This window comes from Sus scrofa, chromosome 4 (assembly GCF_054392235.1).
Source record: "Sus scrofa isolate SSC_HxYL_T2T_F1_AM1 chromosome 4, Sscrofa_HxYL_maternal_Yorkshire_Landrace_v2.0, whole genome shotgun sequence".
In the NCBI taxonomy this organism is placed as follows: Eukaryota; Metazoa; Chordata; class Mammalia; order Artiodactyla; family Suidae; genus Sus; species Sus scrofa.
Genome location: NC_139386.1, coordinates 37,014,583 through 37,028,945, shown reverse-complemented (window position 1 = coordinate 37,028,945; position 14,363 = coordinate 37,014,583). Strand labels below are relative to the sequence as shown.

Here is a 14,363-nt window from a genome sequence, read left to right as displayed (position 1 = left end):
GCATACGGAAGCTCCAAGGGCTAGGGGTCGAATTGGAGCTGCAGCTGCCAGCCTGTGCCACAGCCACAGCGACACGGGATCTGAGCCACGTCTGCAACCTACACCGCAGCTCACGGCAATGCCAGATCCTTAACCCACTGAGCAAAGCCAGGGATTGAACCCACATCCTCATGGATACCAGTCAGATTCATTTCTGCTGAGCCACAATGGGAACCCCCCAAAATATAATTGTAATAATACATAAGATTTGAGTGAATTTTAAAGATATTTGTAGATACTTATGAATACCTTAAAAAAGATATCAAAAATGTCTAACATATAAGTTGCAAAAGAAAAAAAGATGACTTTCAGGTTGATGGCAAAAATAAATAAATTACTAGTTTTCCTACTTCAGTATGGAAAGTATGTTTCCATGTTGATACCTGATCTTGCTGATAGAGAGAAGCTGGACTGTTGGGTCCAAAGAAATATTTTTTGTTGAGGTATTTGTTTTTAATATATATAGATTTTGCCTCCCTTTGCTTTCGATCTTTGTAAGTTATTCTTCGGAACTGTTCAATGTCTGTCCAGCACATAAGGTCCATGCTAAAATGAAAACACAAAAATAAAGTACAGCCCTTCTCACTTCTTTCTGTCAATTCTACTAAACATCAAACAAGTTGCTATTTTGACAGACCTTAGAAAGCTGTCAACACCAGCGACTAGATCTTGGAACTAATAAGTACAATACCTTGTCTTATCCTAGCTAAATATATGAATGAATACAAGGAGTGCTGGGATCAGAAGAGAATCTACCACCATATTGGTAGGGTCTCAGAGTTCTTCCCTTAATGATGGACCAGAACTGTCACTTTCAAACAGGGAAACATTTCCCCCTATTGCACGTCTATTTGGCTACATGCTACATTTAGAATAATTCTCATCACAAAGAAGGGAAAACTACAGATGTGAAATTTGGCTCCCAGGTCTAACCAGTTTTTGCTTAACTTGGGAGACAATTATTGGAAAAAATATGATTAGTACTTCAGTTTATATGACATAAATGTGTCATAAGGTTCCAAGATTCTGTGCAAAGCTACAATGTTTCATTTATGTATTAACTAACAAAAATTACAAAATTGTAATTTCAATAGCTTAGTGAAATGGAAAAGAAAACCTCAGAAATAGTAATTAGAGCACCTGTCTAGAAAAATGCAAAAGAAGGAAACAGCAGAACAGGGGAAAAAATAAAACATACCAGTATTTTTATTTGGCCAATGCTAACAGTATCAACGAATATTGTTTGACTCCTTAAAATAACATCTTAGAGGCTGTTACTGTCAAATGCGAACCCCAACCAAAACGTATCCACATAGGTTTCAGATGACTATGCCGAAATGGGTAAAATCTAGCATCGAATCACTTTTATCATATGTGGAATCAAAATAAGCAGCGTATAAAACTAAGCAGCTTAGACAAATGATGTTTTAAGAGAGAAAGAAATTTTAAAATGGTTATATTCCTCACCTTGAAGAATGAGCCTCAAGAAACTGGCGGAAATGCTCGAACTCCAGTGTGTTGTTAACCAGGTCATTAAAAGTAAAATGCCTAAATTCTGCAGGAACATTATTCCAGTATTCTGTTTGTTTAGAGACACGAGGAAGTGGTGAAATACCAGTTCCGGTATCACAAGTAGTGTCCTAGTGAAATAATACTTTTCATAAACATCTCTTAAATACAACAAATTATTTTCCAAACTTAAAGAGAAACTGCAATAAAAAATCAACTACTAGGACAATGCCATTTATCAAGTCAGTGGTAGAACTGGGTGAAGAATCTAGAATCTAGAATCTGGTTCTAGCTCACATCAAATTCTATTCTGTTCCTCTCCATTCCCTTCTTTTCAGGAACCGTGAGTAAACATTTACCATATATGTGCTTATAAAATATTAATTGCATTATTTTTGTTGGTACAGAAGTCATACATCTTTTGTGATTAAAAAGAAAACAAAAAGCATATATAGTACTACCACTCAGAGCTAATCACCACTACCATGTTTATGTGTATCCTTTTAGTCTTTTTTAGCACACATGTAGTTTATTAAAAATGAAGCTAGGACTATACAGTTATGTATGATTTTGTAACTTGGTTCCTTTACTTCACAACATATCATGAACACAAAACATTATTTTCTCTATAACAATTTTTAAAGATATACAGTAATATAAGACACTTCAGATATAGTTTCTTTCACATAAGAGTTAACTGTTAGATATTTTTAAGACCTCTGATGTTTTACAAACAGTTTACAAGCCCTGCAGGGCAAAGCGCTAGAGAGGCTTATTCTTTGGAAATCCTTCCTTCTGTAATTCCCTATATAATTAATTCATCTTCTTATTGGTTATTGAAAAGCATCAGATCATGAGATAAACTACCGATATTTAAACAGTCAACTTTCAAATGGTAAAAGCATTATGAATAGTAGTATAATTTTTGAATTTAAAAAATACAACTTCATAATGTGCTACCTTTATGGATTTTTATATATCCTTTCCAGATATTAATAGCGCTTCAAATAAAGAACTGCTATGTTTTCACAAGGCAATATCATGAAGTTTACATTATAAAAATAACTTTACTATATGTGTAAAATTTTATTGTAAAAGAGCACAGATTTCAGATAGGTACAAAGCAGAAAATTTTTTTAAAAATCACTTGAAATCTACCATTTAGAGCTAACTATCTTTAATATTGTTTTGATGAATATTTTTCCAGACAGCTCTCTGTGCATGCATGTATACAAGTAGAAATGCATGTGTTATTTTATATAAATAGGGTTACATGATACCAGTGCCTTTGTTCCCTACATTTTATATAATAATATGTCCTGGGCATTTTCCATGTCAATAAATATGAATCTAAACTGTCATTTTTATGTAGATACACATTTGATTTTATGGCTTTATGGTTCTATCATGGCTTACTTAGCCAATCCAAAGATTGCAAATTTATAAATCAAAATAACACTTTTAATATCCTAGTCAATCCTATGATCTTTTTACAGACTCCCTTAAACCATTTCCATATTTTTTTCCGTTACTGTTTTGCTTATTGCTGTCACACAACCATTCTTTTTCTGTTTGGAAAGCTCCATTTAATTCTCTAGTGACTTGACAACAAATAGAGCTGCTGCTATACAGAAAATAACCAGTAACATTCAAAGGGATATAATGTGGCTCGAGGGCTCTGGGCGCCCTATGCTCCTTCATCTGCTTCGTTCTTCTGACTTTGCTGTTAAATGTGTCAAAATGTGACACCTGTCAAATGCAGCGTGCTAGGCAAAGAAGCAGCAGGAAATGAAACTGCCTGTCCCCTGCTTTATCAATACCTGATCTCCTCAATATTAGACCCCTACTCCCTCTTGGTCCTCAGTATATGCAGTGATAATCCTCTCCAGGTTAAAATGTTTATTTTTTTAAGCAGAGAGTTTCTTACCTCAACTTTCTTGGAAAATGTCTCTTTATGCAAAGCCTGTAGCTTTCTGAAGTATGTAGAATCTAGCTGTCGAATCTCTTCCACCAGCTCCACCTATAATAAAATAATAAAGTTTGTAACATCAAAAGAATGTGCATTATGAAGAAGTGGGGAAAGGAGGCACAATTTGCCAAGAACAGTGGGATGAAAAACAAACACACTTGCCAATAAAGTTAGTTTGGAGGCAAAAGCAGGAAGACCCACATAGTGGAAAATATTAGCTACAACAAAGTCGGGCTTCAAGTGCCTATGATTAAAAAAAAATGCATACATTCTGGAGTTCCTGCTGTGGTGCAGGTGTTGCCTGGCGTTGTCTTTGTGGTGGCATGGGTTCGATTCCCATCCCGGGGCAATGCGTTAAGGATCTGGCATCACCGCAGTTGTGGGGTAGGTTGCAGCTGCAGCTGGGATTCCATCCTTGGCCTGGGAACTTCCATATGCTGCAGGTGCAGCCAAAAAAAGAAAAAAAAAAAAAAGAAAGCCTACATTCCTATGCAATGATACAATGCCACCAAAGATCATTGCTCCTTTCTGGACACCCCATGTGAACTAAGAGACATTAAAAACATTCTGGGTCACATTTCCAGCTTCTCTTCTTTATAGCAGGCCAATAGTCATGAAGGGAGGCAATGCAAGCTTTAGGGGATCAATAATCCGCAGTAAAGCGAGAGATGACTGGACTGTATCATTAGTAGTCTGTTAGCAAAGGTTTTTTTGCTATAGCAAGAGAGGAGAGAGTCAAGCTTTCAAATTAAACTTCTCAGTAGGGCTCAGCCTTCAGACCGTGTCCTGGAATCCTTCACATCGTCAGGAGAATAAAATCATTTTCCATTTCCCTATTGCAGGAAAAAGCAGTTTGGCGGACTGAGAACTTCCTGTGTTTAATAGCTAATTTTGGTGACGTCTCCTTGGTTGTCCTTTGGGGGATCGTCTACGTAATCCAGTCAGCTGGGCTTTTTTAAGAGAAGTACTCTGGGCTGAATTTAAGAAGTTTGTGGAATTAAGAGAAATGTATTTTCCTCGTATTAAAAAGAGTGTATAACTTGCCCCATGCATTTTGTAAAAATCACCAAGGCCAAAACTTTGAGGCTTAGTGGAGACAGTTGTAACGCTAAATCTGCTCCGTTACCCTAGGACAGTATCTCACGGCCACTCTCCTCCACACGGTACACTGTATTTAAAATCATGAGCGGCAAGAATTTTTCAAAGCTTTCAGCTTCCCTAGTGTAAAATATCCCCATCCTGGGGCAATGGTAGAAAGGATGCAAATGCTATTTTTTCAGGACAAAAAAAAAAAAAAAATCAGGGATGAAAAATTCATTATTGTGGGTCAGTGGATTTAGTAAGTCAGAAGGGTTGTTTTGGTCACAATCCAATAAGGTACTTCCATCTGATGTTAATTTCTGGTGTTAATTTCATCTTAATTACCTAACCCAACCTTTCTGGAAGAAGCCATGACTAAGAGTTGCTGAGGAAATGTGAACGGACAAGGGCAATACAGGGACAGCAGAGCTCCACCTGCAATGACCTCATGTACAGGGTACATGCATTAACTTCCTATTAAAAATACCCAAGGATGGTTTTAAGTCGTGATTCAAAATAAACCTTTAAAGAAATTTCCTCCACCCATCAATAAGAATGGTGAAAATATTCAAGCACTGAGGCTTCAAATGACCTCTTTTGGAATGAAAAAAGATGTGTTGACACTTTTATCCAATCAAGCAGCTGACCTGATGAACATCTGGGGGTGCTTTAAAATAGCAGCACTGAAGTCAGAGAATGTGCTTTCCGCAATACATATGAAACATTTATATTTTCCATGGGTGTAATATTTACTGTAACTCATCCAGCATAAAAATAAACGGGCTTTTTCCATTAATCAAAATTAAGGCCACTGCTGAGATGGCAAGAAGGGACAAAGCCAGCATATTATCATGGCATATTTTATTGGTTCACAGGAAACCCAAACTCAGGATTTTTCTCTGCTGACATATTTGTAGAGAGTATTAAAAATGACATCGATTGTAGTCTTTTGTTAGGAGACAATAGAGAAACTGGCAAAAGCTAAGTTAATAAATACTTTCCTTGACCCAATTTTGTGTCTGCCCAAATCTTAACTCTGAGTTCCTAGCCCATGTGAGACCTTTCTCAGCATCTCTCTCTTGCAAGTTAACAAGGCTGCTTGTCATCAGTTTAGCAGTAACCTGGACAGTTCACACACAATTGATCAGCACCACAATACCTTTCCATAAGCAGCTTGGTCTGATTTGACCATCTTTGTCCAAGGCTCGAGGAGGAGGAGAAGGATATATTCTTCTGCTGTGTCAAAAAGGTCTTCAAATGGTGGCTGTATTTTCATATAAATTTCTCTTTTCTTTTCCTGTTGGAGTCCAATGTCAAGTGTGGCTGAAGGAGCAATGTATGTGGCAAAAAGATACTAAGGGAGAAGGGGGGAGAAAGGAGAGAATATTGGGAGAAACCATAATGGTTAGTAGATGCCTCAGCAAAGGCATTTTTTAAAAGATAACAGAAGGCACACAAGCTCACGTGATTTTTTTTTCTTGAAAAGATGTCTAAAAGATGTGTAAACCTAGAAAGCAATGTGTTTATTCCAAGGCTTTGCTTTTCATTTTCTTTTCCTGTTTCTTGGTTGGTCATTAGCTAGTTAGCCAGTGGCTAATAGTATAAGAGCACGTGATTTGAATATTCTTTTTTTCTCAGATTACTACTGTGTGTTATTATGATTGATTCCATAGAGATTATATGTTTCCTTTTCCCCTTACATTCCTGACATTTCTAACACATTTGTGCTACTTTCCGAAGTGGTTTGAGATGCCCTTTTGGATACAATAGGAAAGAATACACCAGGGCTGAAAACTGCCATCAGTCTTCCAGTCTAGGGACCCCACAGACTACCTGTCCTACCCAACTGAGTTGCACAGACCTTAACTGTCTCCAACTGGGGTCCAATGCAGTGGAACAGAAACAAGGACATAAAGGTGAATGGAAAGATATATATGCAACATCATGCTTCCTAGATAAGGCTGCCCAAGTGTCTGTTCCATTCTACTCATTGGTCTTGTCTCTCAATAACTGCTATTTAAATCTGAGAAGCAATTTAATAATGTTTAATTTTTAAAACGTTACATACTGGATATGTCATGCCCTGTGCCACAGATGTAAATGAAGTTTTACTAAAAATCTCTAATTACTTGCATTTTATTTTAATTTTATTTTTATACTTAGACTTTGGACTTGATAATGCCTAGACTCAACCCAGGCGATAGACTGATAAATAGGTAGGTAGGTAGGTAGATAGATAGATAGGGAGGGACAGGGAGAGAGAGAGAGTTAGTTCCCTGGTGACCTAGCAGGTTAAAGATCCAAGATTGTCACCGCCGTGGCTTGGTTTGCTGCTGTGGTGTAGGTTAGATTCCTGGCCCAGGAACTTCCACATGCCATGTGCACAGCCAAGAAAAAAAAAGTTTTATAGGATTCACAATAATAACATAAGCATTTACTGAGTATCCATTATATCTTAGGCACTTGATAGCTGCTATGTATGGAAAAGATTAATGAATAAGACCCAATGCCTGTCCAGAAGGAGCCATACGGTGTGACATGGAGATGAAAACCAGTGGTTACAATACAATATGCTAACTATAACAATAAAGGTATGCATTGCAAATAAGACCCTCAATATTTGGCTATACATTCTTTTTAAGCTCACCTCCCATTAATTATCTTTTTAAAGTTTACACTCAAATACAAATTTTTCTGTAATATTCCTTGATGTTTCACCATTCCATATCACTGCGCATATTGTTCCTTCAATCTTGCATATCTGTCCTGCCCCATGCACCTTGTCTGCTTGATAAACTCTGATTTATTCTTCAAAAGACAATATGGATTTCTCCTCCTCTAGGAATCCTTCACTCACATCCTCCTCCCAAGATCATATTTTCTACTGCTATACCTTTCACGCTATAACGCAATTATGTTTTGTTTTGTTTTGTTGTCTTTTTGCCTTTTCTAGGGCTGCTCCCGTGACATATGGAGGTTCCCAGGCTAAGGGTCTAATCGGAGCTGCAGTCACTGGCCTACACCAGAGCCAGAGCAACGTGGGATCCGAGCCACATCTGCAACCTACACCACAGCTCACGGCAACGCCAGATCCTTAACCCACTGAGCAAGGCCAGGGATCGAACCTGCAACCTCATGGTTCCTAGTCAGATTCGTTAACCACTGCGCCACAACGGGAATGCCATAATTATGTATTTTTGTGTCTTCTCTTCTGGAACAAGGTCCTTGAGGGCAAATGCTGTAGTTTAGTCTTCTGTGATTTCCCAACTCCTAAAACCTCCTGGTAGAGAGTAAATGCTATAAATGTTTATTGCATTGTGCTGAATCCACAAAAGAGACTCATTTTTTTTTTTTTTTTGTCTTGGAATAGGGAAGGAAAAGGTTCAGAAACGTCTCTAAGAGAAGGATAAGCTTCTCTTATCCTTGATCCTTAATCTGAATCTTTAAAGAGGAGTTAGAGGAAGACAGACAAGAGAAGGGAATTGATGAGAAGGATAGTTCAAGAAGAAGGAAAACGTGGCCTAAGGAATGGAGGCCTATGGGGGTTTTATGACCTACGGAGAGAGACTAGACTCCAAGTAGATAACACTCTCTATAGGAAAGAGGTACAATAGGAGAGGATGCTATAAAGGGAGGTAGGCACCAGAGCATGGATATGATCTTGTATCCTTTGGTAAGGAATTTTAATTTTTTTTTTTTTTTTTTGTGCCATTTCTTGGGCTGCTCCCATGGCATATGGAGGTTCCCAGGCTAGGGGTCTCATTGAAGCCTACGCCACAGACACAGCAACACCAGATCCCAGCTGTGTCTGCAACCTACACCACGGCTCATGGCAACGCCAGATCCTTAACCCACTGAGCCAGACCAGGGATCGAACCCGCAACCTCATGGTTCCTAGTCGGATTTGTTAACCACTGAGCCACGACGGGAACTCCAGGAATTTGAATTTTTAACTTCAAGATATGTAATGTAGAATCTCTGAGGAATGACATCATTAGACACAAATTTTAGAAATAAATCACTATGGCATTAGGAGGAAGAAACTGTTTGAATAGCTTAAGATTTGAGGTAGGTGGGAAGTTATTTCAATAGCCAGACAAAAAATTACATGCCATCCCCATCTCTTGTTTGCTTTTTTGCAAGACTCTCTTAACTGGTCTTCTCAGGTTCTTCTTTGCTTTCTTAAATCTTCTCTTACCACAGCAAATAGAAATTCTTTTGTGTATCACTCCTCCATTCAAACTTTTCACTGACTTCCCATCTCTTACAGAATAAGAGCTAGAGTCCCTATAACTACCTATAACTGAAGTTTGGGGAAGTTTCTCAGTGCTAAGAGGACAAGGATTATAGTTCAGGATCTGCCAGTGGGGAAGCGCCTGTAAACACCCCAGGCTCTCAAGACACTTAAAAGCAGAGGTGGACCCGACATAGACTATGGTCTTGAGTCTTTGACATGCCAAAAGAAAATAAATGCTAACCTGCAATTCTATGTCTAGTTAAAAGACCCTTTTAAAATTAAAAGGAAATAAAGATGTCATAAGTCAATAAACAAAACCAGAATTCATCATCAAGAGAGCTGTACTAAATTTAAAAAAAAATTAAAAAGAGGCCCTAGAAAAAAGCATGATGGAACAGAAAACAACAGAAAGCACAGATAGGTAGGTAAATATCAATACATCTTTTTTTTTTCTTTTTTGTCTTTTGAGGGCCACACCTGTGGCACATGGAAGCTCCCGGACTAGGGGCTGAATCGGAGCCAAAGCTGATGGTCTACACCACAGCCACAACGACGTGGAGTCCGAGCTGTGTCTGCAACCTAAACCACAGCTCATGATATCACTGAATCCTTAACTCAATGAGCAAGGCCAGGGATCAAACCTGCATCCTCATGGATACTAGTCGGGTTTGTTAACTGCTGAGCCATGACAGGAACTCCTAAATATCAATACATCTTGATTGTAACATATAACAATAATGAATAAGGTCAGAGGAAATAGTAAAAGAGCCTGGGAAAGAGAAGTCAGAACTGAAGATGTAAAATTAAAGTGCAATTGAAATGATCAACCATGAGGCTCGTCATTGGGCTGCGCTCCATGGGTCTACTAAAGTTTGCATTTGCCCAGTTTTAAGACCAAGGAAAGAGCCCAGAATCAGCAACAGAGACATCAATGGTTTAGTGGATGGTGGCTGTTTCACCTCTGAAGCAAAGTCCTGGTGTGACACCCACCATGTGGGGCAGATAGTGGTGCAAGGGCAAGACATGGGGGCAGTCTTTACTCCTGGGGGAAGGGGAGAGTGCCAGTTACGGGGGAAATGACATCGGGATCAGGTTGGCTCACTGCTTACAAGGGAAACTAGCAAAGGGGCCTGCCCCTCACTGACTGCCCCTTGGATAAGAACAATCACTAAATGGGGCCTGTGGCAAGTATGTAGGAAGGTCAGTCATGGGAGTAGGATACAGGTGAAGCAGGCACGGCTCAGGCAGGGGATATACAGAGAGCAAAAGAAGAGCCATCTTGAGTGGCCTGATCACTCATTCATTATACCCAGAAAAGCAAATGAGATTAGAATCAGAGTAGTAATACAAAAATTAATCAGAGTAGTAATACAAAAAAAGCAAGGCAGAGTATCAAAGAACTAGAGATGAAAATAAAGGAGGAGCACATGTCACATAGTTAAAAGGAAGGACTCTGAGGTTCAGTGGACAATAGGCACTCCAAAAATACTTGCTAAATAAATGAATGAAAGACAGTTGCCTAAACTAAAATCATGATCTGAAAGGGAAACTTCAGAGTCAAAAATCTTCAGCTGAAGTAGTTCCAAATTATGATGAATTCTAGTATATGGCCACCCCTATAGGTAACTTCTGAGAAATAGAGATAAAAGACACTGGAACTGGGTAAGTTAAGAAACACTAGACTATATATGATATAAGGATTATTAGTGTGGATATTGAAAAATGTTCAAGATGATAAAAGAGAAAAAGTAGGGAGAAATTTCATGAGTCATGAACTGCAAATTTCTAGAAAGAAAAAGAGAAAAGTTCTGTAGGTAACATTAATGAGGTTAAGGAGAGGGGAAATGTGCAGATACAGCAGACCTCAAAATTTCTGAAGCTATTAAAAGAAGAATCCTGGAGTTCTCTTGTGGTGCAGTGGGTTAAGGATCCAGAGTTGTCACTGCAGAGGCTTGCTGTGATGCAGGTTCAATCCCAGGGCCAGGAATTTCCACATGCTGTAGATGCAGCCAAAACAAACAAACAAACAAAAACCAACCAGACAAAAAACAACAACAAAAAACCCTCAGCCAAAACAAACAAACACCAATCAAACAAAACAACAACAACAAAAACCCCTCCTGAATAGCAACAGAGAATCTCTCTTTTTTCCTAGGTATTGTGAAATATGAGAGAAGGGTCATATTTAAGAGCCTTTCTGGATGTTCTATTTAACTAGGTAATCTGCAGGCTGGAAACCTCCTTCCCTAAAACATACGTATAGAGCCTGGTGGATTTAATAGTACAAAGTCAACTATTCTCTTACCAAATAATTTTGTAATATTTAAAGTGAAATATGCTTCACACACACACACAGCAATTTTTTCTAACCTTGGAAGTTATTCAGAAGAATGATGTGTAAATCCAACCTGCTTAAGAAGCAAAGATTATATCCAATTCAAATCTACTCTTAAACGTTTTCTAAATTCAAAGTTTTAAAAAGTGCACTAATTAAAATAATGTCTGTACTAAGGTAAATTAAGAACCCAAAGCCTAAACCAATCAAATTAACAACATTAAAAAAATGTCTCTAGAATGTGCTTCAAATTTCAAATGTACCTCAAAGGAAAGCAAATTTGACTCCCAAATCACTTACATTAAAATCACTAGTCAGAATTGAAGTCAGTCAGACAATGAGACACCAACATCAAATGCTATTACTTACATGTGGAATCTAAAAAAAAGGACACAATGAACTCCTTTTCAGAGCAAATACTGACTCACAGACTTTGGAAAACTTATGCTTTCCAAAAAAGACAGGTTGAGGGGTTAGGGGATTGCACTAAGGGTTTGGGATGGAAATGCTATAAAATTTGGTTGTGATGATTGTTGTACAACAATAAATGTAATAAAATTCATTAATTTTTTAAAAAGGGAAAAAAAATCACTAGTCAGGTTTTATTTGGGCAAGAATATCCTCTAACAGAAAATAAAGCACCTGCTGTGTCATTGGGTCAGCTACATTCAAAGCTGTAGTCTGAGAAGACTTGACGTGTCGCGCCAAAATTTTTGTTAAGACATCGGGGTGATTCCTTTGCTTTAAAAGCATTAGCAGTGAAGAGGGTAAAGCACAAAAGAAGTTGAAATGGTGACTAGAGTAACAGGGAGACGTGACTGTCAGCTTCCGGTGGACACCCAGATCGGTTCCTTTCCTTCTCTCTCCAAGTCTTGTCTTCACACCTCATGTCTGTCTGTCTGTCTGTCTGTCTGTCTGTCTGTCTGTATTTATTTATTTATTTATTTATTTATTTATTTATTTATTTATTGTCTTTTCTAGGGCCACAACTGCAGCATATGGAGGTTCCCAGGCTAGGGGTTAAATCGGAGCTGTAGCTGCCAGCTTCCACCACAGCCATAGCAACTCAGGATCTGAGCCGCGTCTGCAACCTATACCACAGCTCAGGCAACGCCGGATCCTTAACCCACTGAGCAAGGCCAGGGACCAAATCCGCAACCTCATGGTTCCTAGTCGGGTTCATTAACCACTGAGCCACGGTGGGAACTGACTCCTCATGTCTTAAAATCTACTGCTCTCACAGTCCTATGAGAGAGTCTAGAAGCCATTTATATATTCTACCACTATACACTGGTGGACATTTCATGATGCCAATGGTAAAGCCAGATCATTGGATGTGACTGTACCACATTGGCTTGGGCTTTTACATTCTGGAATTTTGCTTTATGATTTTCTTCATACTTCACTTTACCATCTACTGTATTAATAGCACAGCTTCCTCTCTCTGGCCATTAGTCTTCATCCTTTCATACCTCTCATCAAACTTTGTCTACTTACAGCACAATCTGAAGCTTCTTCCTGTCCTCTAAATGAATCAGGCACTACCTAGGGTCTCTTACATTCTTACACAGTTGGGTTGAAGACTATCCAGCATTTCAACTATACTCTTAAACATCCTTAATTCCTCCCATCTTGATTTTCTGCCTTGTCAAAGATTAATTCTGGGTCAGGCTAATCATTCATTCATTTTTCTAACTCTTTCCTCAAGCTTCCAACAAAAACTATAATAACTGGATCCACTATAAATAGACTTTAAAATACACATCACACACACACACACACACACACACACACCCCTAAGCTGTCATCACAAAGCTTGGCAAGATTTTACTTACATCTACCTTGCCATCCTCCTTAAAGATCCCTTAAAAGTCCCTTATGTTTCTTCACATTCAGTGGACTTTATCTGCCCCTTAACTAGGAAAAAACACTGGTGTGAATGCCCTCAGGTTTTCTCTCAAGAGCTTTCTTCTAAATCTTTTTCTTTCTCTGATGTTTCAAAGAACTCCTTTCCAGGGCTAAATGAATCCTATGTGCTGTTGACTCCATTCCTCTAGAACCTGGCGACACCAATTATGTCCTTAATCTACATTTCCATTAATTTCATCTCCTTTTTTATATTTCAATGATGTTCAAGTGAAGCGTCTCTTCCATTCAAAAATATTTCCCCTGCTTTGTCCACACACTATCATCCCTTTTTGCTCTTTCCCCTCCCTACTTCATACTCACTTTCTCATTCATTCCTCAATCCACTGCAATTTGCTCTCACGCCAATGAAACTTATCGCTGAGATCACTAACAACCACATAATCAGCATTTCAATAGCTTCTCTCCTTAACCTTTACCCCACTTAAGCAGTTTTAACACCACTGGTTACCCTTCTTGACTTTCCTCTGCCACCAACACTTTTCTCCTGATTCCTTGTCTATTTCCATCCTTAGGCTTCTTTGTTGCTTCCTCTTCTGCTATATCTCCCCTTAAAGGAAGGCATTCATTGAAGTTCTGTGTTCAACTGTTATTTTCTTCTCAATTCTTTTTTTTTTTTTTTTTTTTTTTTTTTTTGCTTTTTGGGGCTACCTGCAGCATTTGGAAGTTCCCAGGCTACGGGTTGAATTAGAGCTGCAGCTGCCAGCCTACACCACAGCTGCAGCAACACTAGATCCGAGCTGCCTCTGCTACCTACACCACAGTTCACAGCAAACACTGGATCCTTAATCCACTGAGCAAGGCCAGGGATTGAACTGCATCCTCATGGATACTAGTTGGGTTCATAACCCAGTGAGCCACAACGGGAACTCCTCAATTCACATTCTTTACACTTCTCACACATACCAGGCACGGTCTCACAGGACTTGCACTCTATCCTCTTTTCCCCTTTTTCTGGGCTTCTATTCATTCTAAAGGACTGGGTCTTGCTTGACTCCTGAAGCATGGCTGAGGTATCATTATTATGTATGCCCATGGGACCCTGTACTTGTTTGTTTCTCCTATGGGACCATAAACTCTATGAGGACAGACTGGGTCTACTTTATTACTATATGCTTAGCATCTAGGATAATGCTAATTATAGAATGAATGAATGGATGAATGAATTAAAGACTTCATTCTCAGACTTAACAGTCAACTATATGTAGAAGAAATCCAATCTGATTTCCTTCCTGAACTCAAAACCTTTGCTTCCATCTGCCTACTTA

General features: G+C 38.7%; 1 protein-coding gene across 1 annotated transcript in view; it reads right to left on the bottom strand.

Moving 5' to 3' along the window:
• The window catches only part of RGS22 (regulator of G protein signaling 22), a 160,534-nt gene that overhangs the window by 36,485 nt on the left and 109,686 nt on the right, over positions 1-14,363 (bottom strand). The window contains exons 16-19 of the mRNA XM_085020961.1: positions 5,757-5,951; positions 3,476-3,568; positions 1,507-1,679; positions 423-585 (exon numbers count right to left, since the gene is read on the bottom strand). Of these exons, the coding sequence (XP_084877087.1) occupies positions 423-585; positions 1,507-1,679; positions 3,476-3,568; positions 5,757-5,951 (624 nt within the window). The remainder of the gene's footprint in view (positions 1-422; positions 586-1,506; positions 1,680-3,475; positions 3,569-5,756; positions 5,952-14,363) is intronic.